The sequence below is a fragment of the Hesperophylax consimilis genome, chromosome 30, assembly GCF_061612785.1.
Source record: "Hesperophylax consimilis isolate HC1 chromosome 30, BYU_Hcon_1.0, whole genome shotgun sequence".
Classification (NCBI taxonomy): Eukaryota; Metazoa; Arthropoda; class Insecta; order Trichoptera; family Limnephilidae; genus Hesperophylax; species Hesperophylax consimilis.
Genome location: NC_142865.1, coordinates 3,957,950 through 3,977,144, shown reverse-complemented (window position 1 = coordinate 3,977,144; position 19,195 = coordinate 3,957,950). Strand labels below are relative to the sequence as shown.

At 35.4% G+C, this 19,195-nt stretch overlaps 1 protein-coding gene across 15 annotated transcripts in view; it reads left to right on the top strand.

The window, feature by feature from the left end:
* The window catches only part of RyR (Ryanodine receptor), a 298,251-nt gene that overhangs the window by 193,140 nt on the left and 85,916 nt on the right, over positions 1-19,195 (top strand). For 9 of the 15 annotated variants that reach the window (XM_089649709.1, XM_089649710.1, XM_089649707.1 and 6 more), the window contains 10 exons: positions 304-451; positions 947-1,147; positions 1,478-1,642; positions 4,361-4,490; positions 5,890-6,038; positions 13,674-13,822; positions 15,362-15,524; positions 16,829-17,021; positions 17,739-17,813; positions 18,332-18,455. In XM_089649709.1, the coding sequence (XP_089505835.1) occupies positions 304-451; positions 947-1,147; positions 1,478-1,642; positions 4,361-4,490; positions 5,890-6,038; positions 13,674-13,822; positions 15,362-15,524; positions 16,829-17,021; positions 17,739-17,813; positions 18,332-18,455 (1,497 nt within the window). The remainder of the gene's footprint in view (positions 1-303; positions 452-946; positions 1,148-1,477; positions 1,643-4,360; positions 4,491-5,889; positions 6,039-13,673; positions 13,823-15,361; positions 15,525-16,828; positions 17,022-17,738; positions 17,814-18,331; positions 18,456-19,195) is intronic. The other 6 variants (XM_089649715.1, XM_089649711.1, XM_089649716.1 and 3 more) reach the window with 1 other exon arrangement.

Genomic DNA, 19,195 nt, shown 5'->3' with positions numbered 1-19,195 from the left:
AATATCATGTCCTCATCGACTCTATCATGAATGAGCACATTCATCGCTATTAACGAATGAAAATATCAATGTCCTCATTGACTCTATCATGAATGAGCACATTCATCGCTATTAACGAATGAAAATATCAATGTCCTCATTGACTCTATCATGAATGAGCACATTCATCGCTATTAACGAATGAAAATATCAATGTCCTCATTGACTCTATCATGAATGAGCACAATCATCACAAATTATCAATATCCTCATCGATTCTATTGTGAATGAGCACATTCATCGCTAATGACCACATCCTTTCAGGGAGCACTATTTAGAAAAGATAGCCATCTACTTGTCCCGATGCGGGCTGCAGTCCAACTCGGAGCTGGTGGAGAAGGGTTACCCAGACCTGGGCTGGGATCCTGTCGACGGAGAGCGGTATTTAGATTTCCTGCGTTTCTGCGTTTGGGTAAGTACTCACATCTTTCACACTTTATATCATAGTCCACAATAGCTATCAAATATTTCCAAAATCACATGGAGTATCTCTTCACTGCCGAAACTTTTGCAAACGTCTTTTGTTCGTCACTGGGCTTAATTTATATTTTTTTAGCTAAACTCATCTTATAGAGAACCTCAAGATCTACACGACGACGCACAAATAACTCATATTACCCTTTCCGTTGAGGAGTTATGACTGATTCTTTGGTTTGGTCGCACAGAGTTTATTTCGAGGCTCTTATCTGACCCCCTCCCCGATTGATGACATAAGCGCACTTGGCGCTTTGGACAGTGGTATATTTTTAAAATATGTATGCCACAACCCTTGGGCCACGAGATATTTTTATATACATATTTGGCGACAACAAACGGGTTTCATCACTAACTCTGGATGGGAACCTTTTTATCAAATATTTTCATGGTTATTGCGGTTCTGCATAAAATGTTTATCAACACTCGACAGGTTAACGGTGAGAGTGTGGAGGAAAACGCCAACCTTGTGATTCGCCTGCTGATCCGGCGGCCCGAGTGCCTCGGCCCCGCACTGCGAGGCGAAGGCGAGGGTCTGCTCAGGGCCATCGTTGATGCCAACACAATGTCCGAGAAGATCGCAGATAGACGTAAGCTAGCCGACACGCACCACGGTGGAGCTGATGGCATGCAGGTTAGTACCCACACTTTGTATGAAGGATTGACGACCAACGTGGCTTTACACGAATGTGGAAGTGAAATAGTTGACATTTGAGGTCAACACCATGTCGGAGAAGATCGCCGAAGAGCGCAAGCTTGTCGAAACGCAGCACAGTGGAGTCGATGACATCATGCAGGTTAGTATCTGCATTTATATCGTACACATATTATATTTTGTGGAAAAGAGAAGCGGTTATTTTGATGATAAATTTACATTGAAAATCTGGCAAATTAAACGTGGCGCCCAACGTGGTACCTTTTTCAAAATTTTCATATTGTAATAATTACCAAAACCTCTTTTTAGCATGGACGCTATAATTCACAGATCACACTGGAATTCAGCCACCCAATGCCAGAATCAGATGAAGATGAGGATTATATAGATACAGGAGCGGCCATCTTGTGCTTCTACTGCACTCTGGTGGACCTCCTGGGAAGATGCGCCCCTGATGCTGGGGTCATTGCACAGGTAATGTTTATATTTATTTATTGTACTGGGTTACTCACTGCAAATATTAATTGTACTACTGATAATTAAGTACCAATCACATGTACATATTATACCTAACAACAAAATCTATTCATTCGGAGATCGAAGCATTCATTTTGACCCAATCACAAACCACCAATGATCAATCAGGTCACTTTTAAAGCATGTTTCAATCATTTGATCGATGAGCTGTTAGCTCAGTCAGCACCCACGATTGACATTGCAAGCGACCATATACAGTAGAACCTCGTTAATTCGAAATCCACGGGACATCAAAAATCAAATTTCGAATTAACGAATTCCCACGTAATTCGAAATTTCATGAAAAAAAAAAAAAAAAACGCCGAAAATCGATTTTCTCGGCCGCCTCTTCAAATTCGGGTGGAATTTTAGTTGTAAATTCGTATTAATACCAATTATTTCTTTATTTTCGCGGCCGATTACCGTAGCGGCGGGCCCTTTAAATTCAGATATTCGCAATAAATTCGTAAAAATGCTATATATTTACGCGTAAATCGAGATTTCGCTGCCGATTTCGGTCGCGGCCTACCCTTTAAATTGAGATATTCGTAAAAATACGATATATTTCCGCGTAAATCGAGATTTCACGGTAATTTTTCGTCGCGGCTGGCCCTTTATTTCAAATATCCGAATTTAAATTCGTAAAAATTCGATATATTTCCGCGTAAAACGAGAATTCGCGGCCGTATTCCGTCGCAGCCGACCCTTTAAATTCAGATATTTGACGTAAATTCGTAAAAATATGATGTATTTCCGCGTAAATCGAATTTTATCGGCAGTTTTTCGTCGCGGCCGGCCTTTTAAGTTCAGATATTTGAAGTAAATTCGTAAAAATATGTCATATTTCGGCGTGAATCGAAATTTTTCGGCCGATTTCCGTCGCGCCGTATTTTTTAACTCGGATATTCGAAGTAAAGTTAGTAAAAATACGATATATTTCCGCGTAAATTGAAATTTTGCATCCGATTTCCGTCGCGGCGGTTCCTTTAAAATTTAGATATTCGAAATAAATTCATAAATATACGATATATTTACGCGTAAATCGAGTTTTCGCGGCCGATTTTCGTCTCAGCGGGCCATTTAAATTCAAATATTCGAAATAAATTCGTAAATATATGATACATTTACGCGTAAATCGAAATTTCGCGGCCGAGTTTCGTCGCGGCCGACCTTTTAAATTCAGATATTTGGTGTAAACTCGTAAAACTACGACATATATCCGCGTAAAACGTATTTTTTCGGCCCTTCAAACTCGGATATTCGAAATAAATTTGAAAATGTACGACATTCCAGTGTAAATCGATTGAGATTTACAAAATAATAATATTAAATAGGACGATGTATAACCACGTAAAAATACATTTTTCGGCATTTTACCGCCACGGCTGTCTTTTAGATTCAGATTTACGAAATATTATGATTTATTTTCGCAAAAATCAAATTTTTTCGAATTACACGAACAAATTTTCGTGTGCGGACAAAAATAAATTTCGAATTACGAATTAACGAATTTCGAATTAAAAAAAATTTTGTATGAAAAAATTTTTCAGCGGAAATTTTTTTGGCGAAAATTTCGAATTACGCGTTTTTTCGAATTATCGGGGTTCGAATTAACGGGGTTCTACTGTATATAAAAAATTTATAGACCGGGCATTTCGAATCTCTTTCTTGTGATAGAGAAATTGATATGCTAGCAGACGCGGCTCTAGGGATCCAGGCGTTGTCAATTAATCAATCTTTATTTGATATTGTGAAAAATGCCCATACATTATTATCTATATCAATTTGTCGGTCCGCGTTTTAAATACAAATTACCTACGGGAAATTATTTTTAGAAGATTACGTTTTAATGTAGTTGTGCACAACATTAAAGTAAATAAAATAAGAGTTTGAAACGTCCGTCCGCAGTATTCAAAGATACTGGGTGCGAAACAATTGAAAAACAACCATTGTTCCGCCCACGACAAGCGTGGAAAATGAAAAACCGACATATGTTTATGTCACAACCTCTTTAAAACATAATATTCATCGTGCTGTCCCCCTCACGGCCATGACCTAAGCTTTCTTCGGTACCTAATTTTTACTTCGACGAAAGACATAGTGCCATCTCGTTTATTCTATAGCGCGCATATGGACAGAAAATGCCAACTTGGGGACATTTTTTAAATTGATCCAGCGAATCATGTGGACTCGTGAAAGAAAGCTTCTATTAGAAACAACAGATGTCACTGCTCGTCACTCGCCGCCGCTCGCAGCTCTGCTGTTTCGTGGTACATTTCAAATAAATTATGAATAAGTCCAGTTGTTTTGATGCACATAATTTATTATTATTGTTGTCTTATAATTAAGGGAAGAACCGCCACTGGATGCCTAAAACCTGAAATGTGACTGTCCATTTCAAATTAACTATCTCGATTTCTGTGAAGCTTATTGTAATATGAAGCATGGTGTTTTCTCTTTCTAACACCCATTAGTTCATGTTTCTCACAATTACAGTAAGGGAAATACAACGATTTATATGAGACTATATGATCTGTACCCATAAGCAAACAAATTACCTAGCTCTATGGATAATGTTTGTTCACCAAATCAAGGTTCATGAAGGTTAACTCTGCATTGCCATTTTTTAGTTGAATCTTTTTTGAACACTGTTTTTATTGACTTTAAATATTTCAGGGCAAAAATGAATCCTTGCGAGCCAGAGCTATTTTGAGGTCTCTGGTTCCTCTGGAGGATCTACAGGGAGTACTCAGTCTTCACTTCACTTTGCTCAACCCGGCTGTTGGAGAGGAAAGACCTAAATCCGGTAAGAACACATGGACAGTCTTTTATTAAATATATGTAAGTCAGTAGTTACGAGCCTTAGTCGTAAGTCACTATAAATAAGTGTTAGATGTAAGTCACTAGTTATTATGAGTCCTAGTCGTAAGCCAGCTGTATTTATTATTTAATAAATATATTTGTACAGCGCCCTTGAAGTGATTTTACACAAAATAACGCTATATAAATGTGATGTATGGTAATAAGGTGAGTATTTAAGCGATAGATGGCGCTAGTCATAAAGCTTACTCCAGAGTCCGACAGATGTCGCTCGAGTGTAACAGATGCTTGTGAGGTTATAATGACAGAGAACAAGTTTCTCGAATCAGAGAATTACCAACCCTCGGGTAATGAACAGTGTAGTCAAATCCAGACCTATTATTTGAACGTAAATAAACACCATTATAAGTAGAACCTTTTACTTTTTAACAAAGAGTTCCCAACACTAAAATCTGCAAAGCAAGACAGATATAACAATAAATTAGTCAAATATTATTATAGGAATACCTAACACAATATCTCTGCACCGGAATGATATACGGAGTCGAATTAAATTCGTTGTAATGTAGTTTTTTAACTGGAACATTGTGGCATATAGTATTGAATGGTGGAAGAAGTTGGAGTCCCCCGAGAAAGACATTAGCAATAGCAAAGCGTTGCGGGGTACACTAGTATTTGATAAAGTTTGATGTGGGAAGGAAAGGAAACGAATGACGTATCTTTAATGAGCTCACCTCATTGAAGTGACGTCACGTTTAATCAATGGAGGAATGTGTGAATGGTTTCAAGCTCTTTCACCCCTTGAGCAAAGAGAGGCCTTGGTCAGGTAGATCGGGAAAATATGTTAGTTTTGAGGTTATGTGACATCGCTTTTTTTAACATAAGCTCCACAGGAAAATAATTTACCAGTGCCATCTTTGGGGGTTTGCGTGCAAGAAGAATCTAATCAAACGGACCACCCATTTATCCCGCACTTTCCAGACTAACGACAACCAAAAAAATTATACGGTCTCTTCACCAAGCAGACATTTTGTCACAATTATTTTTATAAGCAATAATTATTAGCTTATCCACATTGAAAAATCTACTGATAAAAGATACATGACGCCAACGGAATGCCAGTTATATTATTATTTTTTGGTAAACTAATGTTTAAGACAAGATTTTTTATGCATAGCACAAAGGGTAACAATTATTTTTATAAGCAATAATTATTAGCCTGAAACACTCATCCACATTGAAAAATCTCCTCTCCCGTTGGTGTCATGTATCATGTCATGTATGTAATTAGACATTTTGTCATTTTTTACTCCTCAAGATTTCTGAGGAGTCGGCTGCCGCTGTCTCCGCACATTCCACAAACTTTTCATGTGATCTTTTTGCAGACATGCCATCCGGGCTCATCCCTGGTCACAAGCAGAGCATAGTCCTCTTCTTGGAAAGGGTTTACGGCATCGAAACCCAGGAACTGTTCTTCCGTCTTCTGGAAGAGGCGTTCCTACCTGATTTGAGAGCTGCCACCATGCTAGATAGGGTAATGTTTATCATTATTTACAATATCACAAGATTTGAAATGGGTACCGTTTAACACCGGTATCGTCAAATGAGCAAATTCAATAATATGCCTAAACTTAATCAGGAAGGCAATGATGTAAACAAAAATACAATTTTTAGCATCCAAAATAGATTTTTAAGGTACCTTAACTTCCACTCTTTTTAATCTCATGTTAGCTTGCCGAATAAATATAGCAGATTCAGTAATTTTATTTAAAATCGACAACTTTGGACGGTTTGTTTCACAGAATTTGAACAATTTCACAGTTAAAATTCAAGTTATGTGAAATTACTGTGAATCAACCAGCCCACAGTGAAATAATAACAGGACTTGAATACATATTAACTTTGTAATATGATGAATTGTTCAAATTCTGTGAAACAGCAAATGATTTTCTCCGACGTCCATCATTCTATATTACAAATGGCAACAGCAGACTAACTTTTCATCTCCCTCTTCGCAAAACTAATTTAAATTAGAACTCATTTATTTACATATCCATAATTATTTTTGACTGACTCTATGGGACTTAAAACGAAAACTCATTACCCAACACGACTCAAACTAGTTCATTCATTCTACTTTTCCATCTACTCCCATCCTTCCTTCCTTTATTCTAATTTAATGTGCCCTCTCCGCTTCTTTAGCCAACGTTTCGGATAGTGTTACCTCAGGGCAGATATGTAATTAAACGCTGTCCAAAATGTTGACTAAGGAGAGGGTAATAATACTCACGAAAAAATTAATCACGATTTAGGCCATAAAAATCTCAAATCTTACCAAAATGGCAAATCTACAGAAGATATCTGTTTTTCTTTCACAACCGAGGATACTAGCCAATTCTGGATTTCCAACGTTCATTCGTTAGCCGTGCTAAACTTCTTGTTTTGACTCGCTGTTGTGCGTTACAAAGTCTGTTCAAAAATATCTAACCTATATATTTTTTTAATGATAAACTAATGTTTATAAGACAAGGTTTTTTATGCATAGCACAACGGATAACAAATTATTATAAGCAATAATTAGTTGCTTAAAATATCTCTAAATAAATTCCCGTCGGTGGCATTTATTTTTACTCGGGAGATATTTCAATTTCTATGGATATTTCAAGCGACTAATTATTGCTTATAATAATTTGTTAGTATCTCACCTATTTTTTCCGTGTAAACAAACGAAACACGTTACATCAGGCACATATGTGTGTTTTCTCTGTCTGTTTTACCGCTACTCTCTGACACTGAGCACACTTTTTTTTTATAGTGAATACCTCACAAGAGTCCCAACTGCTCCCGTCTGGAGCCAGTGAGACTATGGCATCCCCAATTGGGGGATGTTGTGAGGCTGAAGGTAAGTGGGGAAGGGAAAGAGGAAGGTGGGGAAGTACCTGGCTATTCAGATCTAGTCACTAAACACGGCTAAAGCCATTTGGAGCAACGTTTCAATTCTGAATGGTGGTCTTACACCAGGGCAATACTGGTAGTATCTTCCACTCTGGAACGTGCCGCAAATATACTATATATTATTTTAATTAATTAATTGTGAAATAACACATAGTTTCACATAGTTTAACACATAGTCTAGTTTCTGTCGCCGTGCAGCTCGCACGTTTCAGAAATTTCGATAAACTCAGTAACCACAAATCACAGTGATACCCAGTTTAACATATTGTTGTTGCAAAAATAAAGCAGGCTGGCTGCGTTTAGTCGCCAGACAGCCCGCAAAAAAAAAAAAACTCATTATGGACCGAAGTGTCCAATCATTAATTGACTCAATTAAAATTGAAATAGGAAAATGCTCATCTGTCAAAGAGGCAAAACAAAGGAGTAACATAGAACAAGATATACACCAGCTAGAGGAAATATGGTGCAAGGAAAAACTTCAACTACAAGAAAAAATAATTGAGCTACAAAATAAACTTATATTAAATGAAGAAAAACATTCAGAAAAAATTGAAAATTATTTAAAGGAAAAAAATGAATCAATTAATACAACATACAACAAGTCAACCCTCTCAATACCTATACCAGAGGCCAAATACTCATTAATAATTGCAAGTGAAAATACTAATACAACATCTGATGATATTCGAGACATGATAGTTAAAAAAATTAAAACTTCGCATTTAGGGATTGCAGTAAATGGAGTGCAAAAAGCATCAAATAAGAAACTAATCATCTCTTGCCCCAATAAGGATCACGCAAAAAAACTAACAGAACAAATAAATATGGTCTTCAAAAATAATATGATCGCGAAAGAATTAGAAAAAAAAAATCCCAAACTATTCATCAGAAATCTACCTATCGACCTATCAGAAGAAGAAATAATAGAATCATTAAAAACCCAAAATGATGGAATTAAAATCATCATGGATGAAAATCCAAAAAACTCAGTAAAATTAGTTAAAATGCTTAAACCAAAAGGACAAAATAATCTTACAAATTATATAATTGAAACAAGTGGAAAACTTAGGAAATATCTCATATCTAAAGAGAAAATTAATATTGGATACCACAGAGTGCGGGTGGAGGATGCTAATCCAATAATGCAATGCTTCCATTGCCTGAGATTTGGTCACTCAGCCGTCAACTGTTTTAATAAGGACAAGAATGCTTCGTGCCTGCACTGCGCCATGGATCATCCTTGGAAAGACTGTCCCAATAAAAACAAAGAAGAAAAATGCAAAAATTGTGATTTCCAAAACAACACTTATAAGTCAACAAACGATACAAATCATAAAGCAAATAGCAAAAATTGTACGTATTTAAAAAAAATGATGACTATTGCCCAGGGGCGTATAAATTATGAATAGGTATGTACCTACTTTAACATTCTTAACTCTATGCACGCGGCCGTATCAACTGTTGTTACGGCAAAAAGTCCATACTCACACGCGGCCGTATCAACAGTTGATACGGAAACTTTGAATGCCGATATTCCAGCGGTCTTTTGACATAAATTTATTTCCCGCTCGCTTGAACATTTGTAGAACTATCACGATGCTGACATCTACAAGAATTTCTCGAAAATAAATTTGAATTTCATTTAAAAACATCGATAATCAAGTGAGCCTCTTCGCGCCTTCGAGTGCCATAGTTTACAATTTTGTCAACGGATGGCGTTAGTTCAATTTTGTTATTATTTTGTGACATAAAATTTACGTGTCCAGTTTTAGAAAAAGTTTTCATAACAAAAAATGATAAGTGCTCATGGTGTTCCACTTGTGTCTATCAACGCAGTGGCCTAATTACACACACGCCGAGCGAATGGCGGGACCACATTCAAAAGATACGGTACGTCTTTGTATGAAATTTTATGTTTTTGTTTTTATAAACATCCAAGAGTGTTGACACACGAGGATTTGTTATCATATTGTGGAGAATAATCTGTTCTGTCTATATAGTCCAATAAATCATGCCAGAATGCTATAATTTGACATTTAATTGCGTGCATAGGTATTTGAAAATATGTACCGCGTACGGGTATAGATAAAACGGAGCAAATTAACGCGTTCAAAAGGTTAATAACTAACTTTAAAATTCTTAACAATACTAAAAACTCAATACCAAAATTTATTTTTTTGTTTCAAATACGCTTGTTTTCTGACATTTCACACAATTTAGCTATAAATATTAAAATTTTAAAACAATTGAGAAACATTTTAATATTATTAATCTGCCATCGAAGAGCTAACGATTTATCAGAAATATCCAACAAATATTTAATTATCTATTTCTGTAAAATTTTAAGACAAAAACAAAGCATTAAAATATTAGCCTACTCTCAAAGTGTTAATGTTTGTAAAATATTATTTATACAAAACAAAATTAATATACTACATAGTATGTATCATCTTTATAATATTATCACTAGTAATATAATGCTAGTTGTTCAATATTGTCACCAAAACTATTTCAAGTCAACCTTGATATTATCCGTGTACATATGCTACTAATTTATAGTTTGTCATCAAAATCAAATTCAGTTTTGACAATTAGTTATAACAATGGCTTGTACCGACATGAGATACAAATACTTGTGAAAAAAAATTTTTTAGTTATTAAGTACTTTCTTCACAAACATTATGTCTTTTAGTTACATAGATGATGAAAATGATATTAATTTTTGTAAGGTAAATAACCTGCATGAATGGTTTCAAAAACAAGATACAATAAAATGTAAAACGAGTAAACTTAATTTTGTGGAACTAAACATTAGATCAATATGTAAGTATTGGGACCTATTTCATGTTTATTTTAAAGACTGTTTAAATCAAATTGATATACTCATGCTTTGCGAAATTGCAATTCGTTCGGAACTTGTTAATCTGTATGATATTCCCGGATACAATTCGTATCACTATTGTAGAAGCCATAAATCCGGTGGAGGAATTCTGTTATATGTAAAGAATAACCTCTCCTTCTCGCAAATAGTTCTGGACACAAAATATTTTGAGAATGTTTTTGGAATATTGACACTTCCAAATAACAGCACTTTAAATGTCTTAGCAATATACCGACCTCCGAATTTAAATAAGCAAGCATTCTTGTCAGAAATATCCTCTGTGTTTGATAACAATATTAAATCAAATGAAAGTGTTATATTTTTCGGCGATATAAATTTAAATTTATTAAATAAAAATGATGCTATCATAATAAATTATGAAAATATCCTTACTAATAACTATTTAAAAAAATGTATAGATGTCGCTACTAGGGAAGTAATAGTTCTTCAGAAAATAAACCGCTCATGTATCGATCATTTTTATGTGCGTTTAAGTGGAAAGCTACCAGCTGGATTATCCAGTACAATAACTGCGTGCGTGTGTGACTATAACATCGCAGACCACAATACAACGGCTGTTAGTATACACTATAACTCAATAGATCATTTCAAATCTTCTGATTCTAATAACGTGAAAATTCTTTCGCAAAAACTGATCGATAAAAATATTTGTAATTATGATTGGAAATCGCTTCTAAAAGAAACCGAATGTTCTGTTATATATTTAAAAATTAAAAATTATTTTTATGACTTGTACAAAAACAGCACGATTGAAATTAGCAAAAAATCTAAAAGCAGACCTCATGCCATAAATGACTGGATATCTACGGATGCACTATATAAAATTAAAAAAAGAGATTATTTATATAAACGTTGGAAAAATGCTCCAACAAACAAATACTATGAAAAAGAATATAAGTGTTACCGAAATGTTTTAAATAAATTGTTACTTAAATTAAAAACCACATACTATAATGATAAATTCAAAAATCTTTTTCAAGATTCAAAAAAAACATGGGACGAGTGTAATCAAATTTTAGGAAAGAAATGTAAAAATAATTGTGACCAAGTTGCCTCCAAATATTTGATGAAAGATCAGACCAAAGAAAATGTAAATAATGATTTTGTTAATTATTTCTCTGATAGTGTTTGCAATATGTTACATAAATGTAATTACAGGACAACTGGGTTTGAACCAGAGGAGATGCCTCAAACTATGTACCTACCAAGGGCCAAAATTTCTGATATAGAAAGCATTGTAAGACAACTTAAAAACTCTTCTCCTGGAATTGATAATATCAGAATGAGCGATATTAAAAAACACATATCTACCTTAGGTCCAATTATAACCCATTTTGTTAATAGAATCATATTTGAGGCAAAAATTCCAGATGACTTAAAATGTAGTATCATCCGACCCATTTATAAAGGCGGTGATCACACTGTATTGGGTAATTATAGACCGATTAGTATTTTGCCATCACTCGAAAAAATCCTTGAAAAATACATTCAGCTGAAATTGATTAAATATTTAGAAGATTTTTCTATTATTGATACAAATCAATACGGCTTCCAGAAAAAAAAGGGCACTGAAATGCTAATTCAGAAGTTTGCCAGCCTAATAAATAATGAATTAAATAGTAAAAATCATGTATTAGTCTTATTTATAGATTATTCCAAGGCATTTGACACTATTGATCATAAAAAATTATTGAAAATATTAGAAATCATAGGAATAAGAGGGAAACTTCTAAAACTCTTTGAAAATTACTTGAACAACCGATGCATGAAAATAAAACTTTTGAACACCTTAAGTAAACAAAGGAAAATATTAGCAGGCGTTCCTCAAGGTTCCATATTGGGACCAATTTTATATATTATTTATGTATCTTTTATTAAGTACATTTTTAAACATGTAAAACACTTTGTATATGCGGACGATACTGCATTGGTGATTTCTCGCAGTGATTTGCAATTATGTATTGAACTATTACAAAAAGATTACATTGAACTTTTGAAATGGTCTCACGACTCTGGTTTAATTATAAATGCCAAAAAAACTAAATTGATACATATTAGATCACCCAATGCTAAGGCAAATATTATTACACCTGAAATAAAGACACACACTTCAAATTGCTTACATGTTGGTATTCCTGCAATATGTACATGTGAAAATATTGAGCTGGTCACAGAGTATGTATATTTAGGTATTATTATTGATTGTTTTTTCAAATGGGACTTACAAATAAATAAAGTATGTGAACGTCTGAGATCTATTGTTAATAGATTATATAAATTGAAATTCTATGTTCCAATAAGTACACTTAGAATAATTTATTTATCACTAGCTGAATCTATTATAAGGTATGGAATCACAGCTTGGGGGCTTTCATGTAAAACAAATATAAACCATGTTCAATCAGTTCAAAATTCACTAGTTAAATTATTAGCTCATAAAAGTTTATACGAACAAAGGCATAATGTTCCATACCTTTATCAGAATCTTAAAATTTTGTCAGTAAGATCAATTCTGTGGTATAAAATTATATTTCAGCATATGAATAGCCCTATATACATAAATAGACTAGACCACACTTACAATACTCGTTTTACGTTAAATGAAGGACTAATTGTACCTAAGCATTTAAACAAATATGGACAAAGAACACTGGACTACATGATACCTAGGTGCTTAAATATGTTACCTGCTGAAATAAAAAAATGTACAAATGTAAAAACAAATATTATGTTGAAAAATTGGCTCGCTGAAAGAAATAGTTTGTATTAGAGTCTAATACAAACTAAAGGTAGATACTATCACTGTTGTGTATATTTTTTTACATTTTTAAAACAAATTGTTATTTTTATTGTTATCACTGTTGTCATTAAGTAAAATAAGTTTTTATCTTTTTTAAATATTTTTTATGTGAAAAGTTGCCATCGACAAACTACTGAAAAGTAGTTTATTGGAACTTTTCTATTTTTTTCTGTATTTTTATTTTATTATTTACTGTAATATGTATTTTTTTGTCTTGCTTTCTTTAAATAAAAAAAAAAAAAAAAAAAAAAAAAAAAAAAAAAAAAAAAAAATCAAATAAAATTTATTTGCGCACGCCGGGTTCGAACCCGCGACCTTCGGAATGGCAGTCCAATGTGTTACCACTGGACTATGCCGGCCGTCTTATACTTCCTCTAACAGACTGAATAACAGACAGTGACTGACGCTGAAAAATATCAGATCCAAACCTTTTTTTAACATCTGACGTGCCATTTGTAAAAAGAACACAATATTCTAGAAGCACTTAACAACAAATTATCTTATGATTTCAGAACGACGGTTGTGAATCTGACATGGCTCTTTCCATGAATCGCTACATAGGCAACTCCATTCTTCCTCTTCTTATCAAACACTCAAAGTTCTACAACGAAGCCGAGAACTACGCCAGTCTTTTAGACGCTACTCTCCACACGGTTTACAGGTACGTCAAAATAAAATTTACAAAATTTTTCTGTTTACTACGTAGTAATGCAAAATCATGTGTTTTTGGTTTGAAAATTTGGTCGCCTAGAAATGTTTCAGATGCTTTAATTAAATACTGCGAGTAGAATACATCTTGGCCTTTGAAATAATCAAGTATTTTTTAGATAAGTCTTTTTATAAGCCTAGAAAAAAATAATTTATAAGGCGTATGAAAACTGCTTTAAATATCAAAATCTCCTACTTACGAACCCATTTTCGGTTATGATTTTATTGTATAATGTGGCAAATTAAGTTATTTATAAAATGATCAGAAAAAAATTAAATATTTATCCCTGAACATCCACAAAATAAAATAAAAGGCACTTTTTGGCCATGTTTTTTTCTTGCATAAATCAAAACAGGCAGATGGTGTTAAGCGGGAATTTAAACCTTATCGCCATCTAATATTTAAAATATTACACGACATAGTGCATCGCCTTAATCAATCCAATTCTTCTTCTTCTTTCGTATGGTGGGGGGGTCAGAGGGGGACAGTGTGCCAACTGCCACACGCAACGGTTGTGTCCGCCGCACTGTTCGCGATGTCACCGGCACGTTATTGTTACTGCGCGTGTAGGTAGTGCAGTGAGTGAAGCGGATACCAAATTAAGTGGGCCTCCAACTACAAACTATGCCGCTATTTAAGGGGCCGAAGACCGATATGTCTCCCGGCCAAGGGGAATCGATAAATATCGGGGAAAAATCAATCCAATAGAATACTGCCAGTAAAAATCATTTAGCCTGTCGTCCCACGGGTCGGTAAGCAATCGATATAAACCAAATGCTGTAGGAACCTGCGCAGAAAAGTTCCAGACTGAATTGCGCTGCAGACCGTTACTTTACTATAACGAACTTAATTTTCTGAGCACGGTCTTACAGCACTCGGTTTATGTCAATTGCTTACTGGCCCATAGGACGACAGGCTGAGAACTACCATCTTATAAGTTATCCTGGAGTTTAAATTTATAGCATTCCAAAAGGTATGGGCTGTCAATGTAATAGTTCATGATCTTAAAAGCTGTTACTTGAAGGGTCCCATTTCTCCTAGATTGGAGACTTTCGTAGTGCATTTCGGAGAGCAAATCTATGTGATGCATAAATCGTGGGTATTCACCATGCGTTCTCATATAAAGATATCTTAGAATTTTTTTTTAATTTATTCTAATAATTCTATGTATTTTTGCTGGTATGGGGCCCAGACAGCAGAAGCGTATTCTAATTTAGATAGATTTTTATATATACCTATAGATGACAGCGTTTGAATTTTAACGCGGCCGCATCGTTTCGACCATTCTCTTCCGAGCATTTTTTCGTTTTGCCGCGCTGTTTCAGCAAAAATTGCGGAGAGGTTAATAAGGCAGATTTGTCGACCGCTTTCAGAATCATAATATGCTGACGGTGCTCGCAAATAACCATAGTTTATGGATTTAGTCAATAGAAATAGGGTTTTATCGACCGTGCTAGACATCCTGAAACTGTTATACTCTTTTGATTTCAGATTGTCGAAGAATCGGATGCTTACCAAGGGACAGAGAGAGGCCGTATCAGATTTTTTGGTGGCCTTGACCTCTCAGATGCAGCCGTCCATGTTGCTCAAGCTGCTGAGGAAACTCACTGTAGACGTGGAAAAACTGTCAGAATATACCACTGTCGCTTTGAGGGTATGTAAATTACATCTTATTATCAATGATATGGAGGAGGTCTGCGTAGCTCAAGTCATCGGCCCATTGTGCCTTTTCCAAAATTTCACCTAATTCCTTTGACAAAAGCCCAGTGTCTTTAAGTGCAATATTTTGACTTAACCCCTTCAGTAATCATTTAAAAATTAAAAATGGAAAAAAAAACACCTTTTTTTTATCAATGAATTTTATTTACTCAAAACATATATCCTCATATAAAAGCCATTTCGGGCCCAAAATGCGACTGAATATTGATGTTGTGGTGCATAGTGTGAAAAAATAATTAAATATTTTCTTTTTTTTAATTTCACATAATAGCCGCCCGAGTATACTCGGGCGTGGTCCTTAAGAGGTTAATGTCAGGAGTATTTCCGCTTTACAATCAAATCTAAATAAATGGATTATTTCTGAACGTATCTCAAAACTAAAAACTGTTTTTGAAAGGTGATAAAATACGCTTTCAAATTGTATTATTATAAAAAATTTTAATGGAACGTAAAAAGATTTTTGTAACCTTAAGTGTTTTGTAACCAAAATTACTGATAACGAAAAAATATATCAAAACACATGCATTTTATAAGACAAACTAGCTATACCCCGCCACGCGTTGCTGTGGCACATTCTGCCTATGCAATCGTGCGTGTTGCTTTTACGTCCAATAGATGGCGCTGTTTTTTAAAAGAAAGCTTGTTTTTCCTGCCACAGGTCACATCTATAAAATATATAGGTACATAAAAACACACGCGTATTCGAACGCAACGTTGTGTCAAAATTTCAAAGCAATCCGTGAAGAACTTTCGGAGATTTAAGATTTTGAACAAACGAACATTTAAATTTTTATTTATGTAGATTGTCACTTTATTTTTTTTCGTTTCATATAAAAAATAATGCATAATAAAATTCACAAAGTTTCATAATTTTCTTTCAAATTGCGTTCGGAACCGTTGGTTTCATAAAGGTGCCCATTTCAATTATTACGTGGTTAATTCTAGATTTGAATATAAAGCGTGGTGTTTTCCCTTTCTAACGCCGTTGAAGAGTTAATGAAGTTCACCAGGGTTTTCATTGGGTGTTTAGCCATGTCTACTGGTTGTCTCACTACTAAAAACTCCGGGATCAAAAAAACACTTTGGACTTTTATCAGTGATAGATTATAACAATGGATGGCTTTATTAGCAGGTGGTAGGAATGATTCTAGGCCCCAACCTTGGGATAGCGATCGTATTTCTATAATTTTCAATCTCTGCAACATCGACAGTTTATCATTACTTACTTTATTATTCTAGCTACTGACGTTGCATTACGAACGATGCGCCAAATACTATGGCTCCACAGGCGGCCAGGGTCTATACGGGGCATCTTCTGATGAGGAGAAGCGTCTAACCATGATGCTGTTCAGCAACATCTTCGACTCCCTCAGCAAGATGGACTACGACCCGGAACTCTTCGGAAAAGCTTTGCCTTGCCTCACTGCCATTGGTGAGTTTTTTTCAAAGAGGAAAATATGTACTGTATTATGAAAATTTCAATAGTTTCCTTTGAATATTAGATATGGCAGCACTTCTGTTTGTAGCGGCTAGCACATGGAGCTGGTGCATACAACAGATGTTAGCGTATTAATACATAGATTTCTTGTTGAATATAGTTCGATCTGACAAATACATGTAGAAAAATTGATGATGCGTCAATTGTTTCAATTGCTGTGAGAATACCAAGAAGATTCACAGGTGATGGGATATAAGTTTGTAAAAAAATTGGGATTGGTAAGGTCTCTACACTACCGTCACTTTTTTGCATGAAAACATTTTTCTTTCGTCAGTGGGCGTACTTTTTAGAGTACATACCTCAAGATCTACAAAACGACGCAAGAATAACTCATGTAACCCTTTGCTTTGCGGAGTTATCACTGATTCTTTGGTCGCGCAGGGTGAATTTCGAGGATCTAATCTGACCCCCTCTCAGCTCAAAGCAACAAGCAAAGGAAAATGGTCCATTTTTAGAATACACACTCCACATGGCTCCACAACCCTTGGGCCACGAGATATATTTAAATGTTTGGTGACAGCAATTTGGTTTCGTCGCCAACTCTGGCGGGACCTTAGAGTGTTTTTATAAACGTTTTCACATTAAAGTAATTTTAATAATGACTATCTGTAATTTGTTTGATTCCTTATTTATTACTTTTTTTCTGTTCAGGTTGTGCCTTGCCACCAGATTACTCTCTGTCCAAGAACTACGATGATGAATTCTATGGGAAGGAGCAATCATCAGGTAAAACACATGATTATGTAATACATTAATTGAAACACAATATTTTAATCAAAGAATTCTCTAGGAGTCAGACTATGGTCATGGCTCCGTACTCTGCTGGAGAATTATGCTGATGTCAGTAGCCGGCTGGCTGCAGCGTCAGCCTTTCCGAGACGCAGTAAATTGACAACACTTCGATTACTTAGACTGTGTTTAATGACTGAATAAAATCAACTAAAATTACGACTTATATAATAAAAATTCCCCATCCCATTTAGTAGTGTCGCTGACTCCACTATTGTGTCGTAGAATTTAGTCCAGACTTCGTCGCCCTCTATTGAACTCGACTGCTTCGTCAGCGATCTTGGGAAACTCCACCATTTAAATGATAGGCAGCCGCCAGGCTTCACCCGGTGACTTCTGTAAATCAGCACATCGGTGTAAATTGGCTTCTTGAGTTAATTTAATCTTATTAACATCAAATCAGATCCTCAAATATATTGTATTATATTCTATAATCTGATATATTTTCTTTCCAGGCGGTCCAGACAATCCTCAGTACGATCCGCAGCCCATCAATACAAGTTCCGTTGCATTGAACAACGATTTGAATACCATCGTTCAAAAGTTCTCCGAGCATTACCACGATGCCTGGGCTTCCAAGTAAGGAAAATTTCTAAGTAATGTCTGAAATAAGTAACAGATATTCATTATTTTATGGCACTCGAATGTACAATATAAACAATACATTTCTGAACTCATCAATATCGCCGGGGAATGAATGGAGCGGGCATTCGTTGACCACATGTTCCGAATCCCTAAGGTCTCATCTGTGCATCATGTGGGCACAGCGGCTATGGAAACACCTTAACTTATTGATGGCGGACCAGGTTTTGCGAGGCAATGAGAACCCAGGCTGTCTCTCGGTGGGATCCTGTATGAGACGGGCAATTCCCACGTTGGCCGTTTGCCACTCAAGTTTCCAGCTAGTAGTGTGCCAACTGTACACGCAACGGTTGTGTCCACCGCGCTGTTCGCGATGCCACCGGCCGTTATTGTTACCGCGCGTGTAGATAGTGCAGTGAGTGAAGCGGATACCAAATTAAGTGGGCGTCCAACTACAAACTATGCCGCTATTTAAGGAGCCGAAGACCGATAGATCTCCCGACCAAGGGGAATCGATAAATATCGGAGAACAATTAAAAATATTGTCCCTGAATATTCAGGGAACCTCTCTATCAAAGGTGGATTTCCTATTAAAAATACTCACTGACAGCTAGTGGGCAATAATTCGGTAGTAATTTTGTTAGATTAGATAACAAATATAAGATTCGATAAATAGAAGGACTCCAAGACGTGATGTCTTGGCGTGTGGTCGATGTTGTTCTTTTTGCTTATTTATT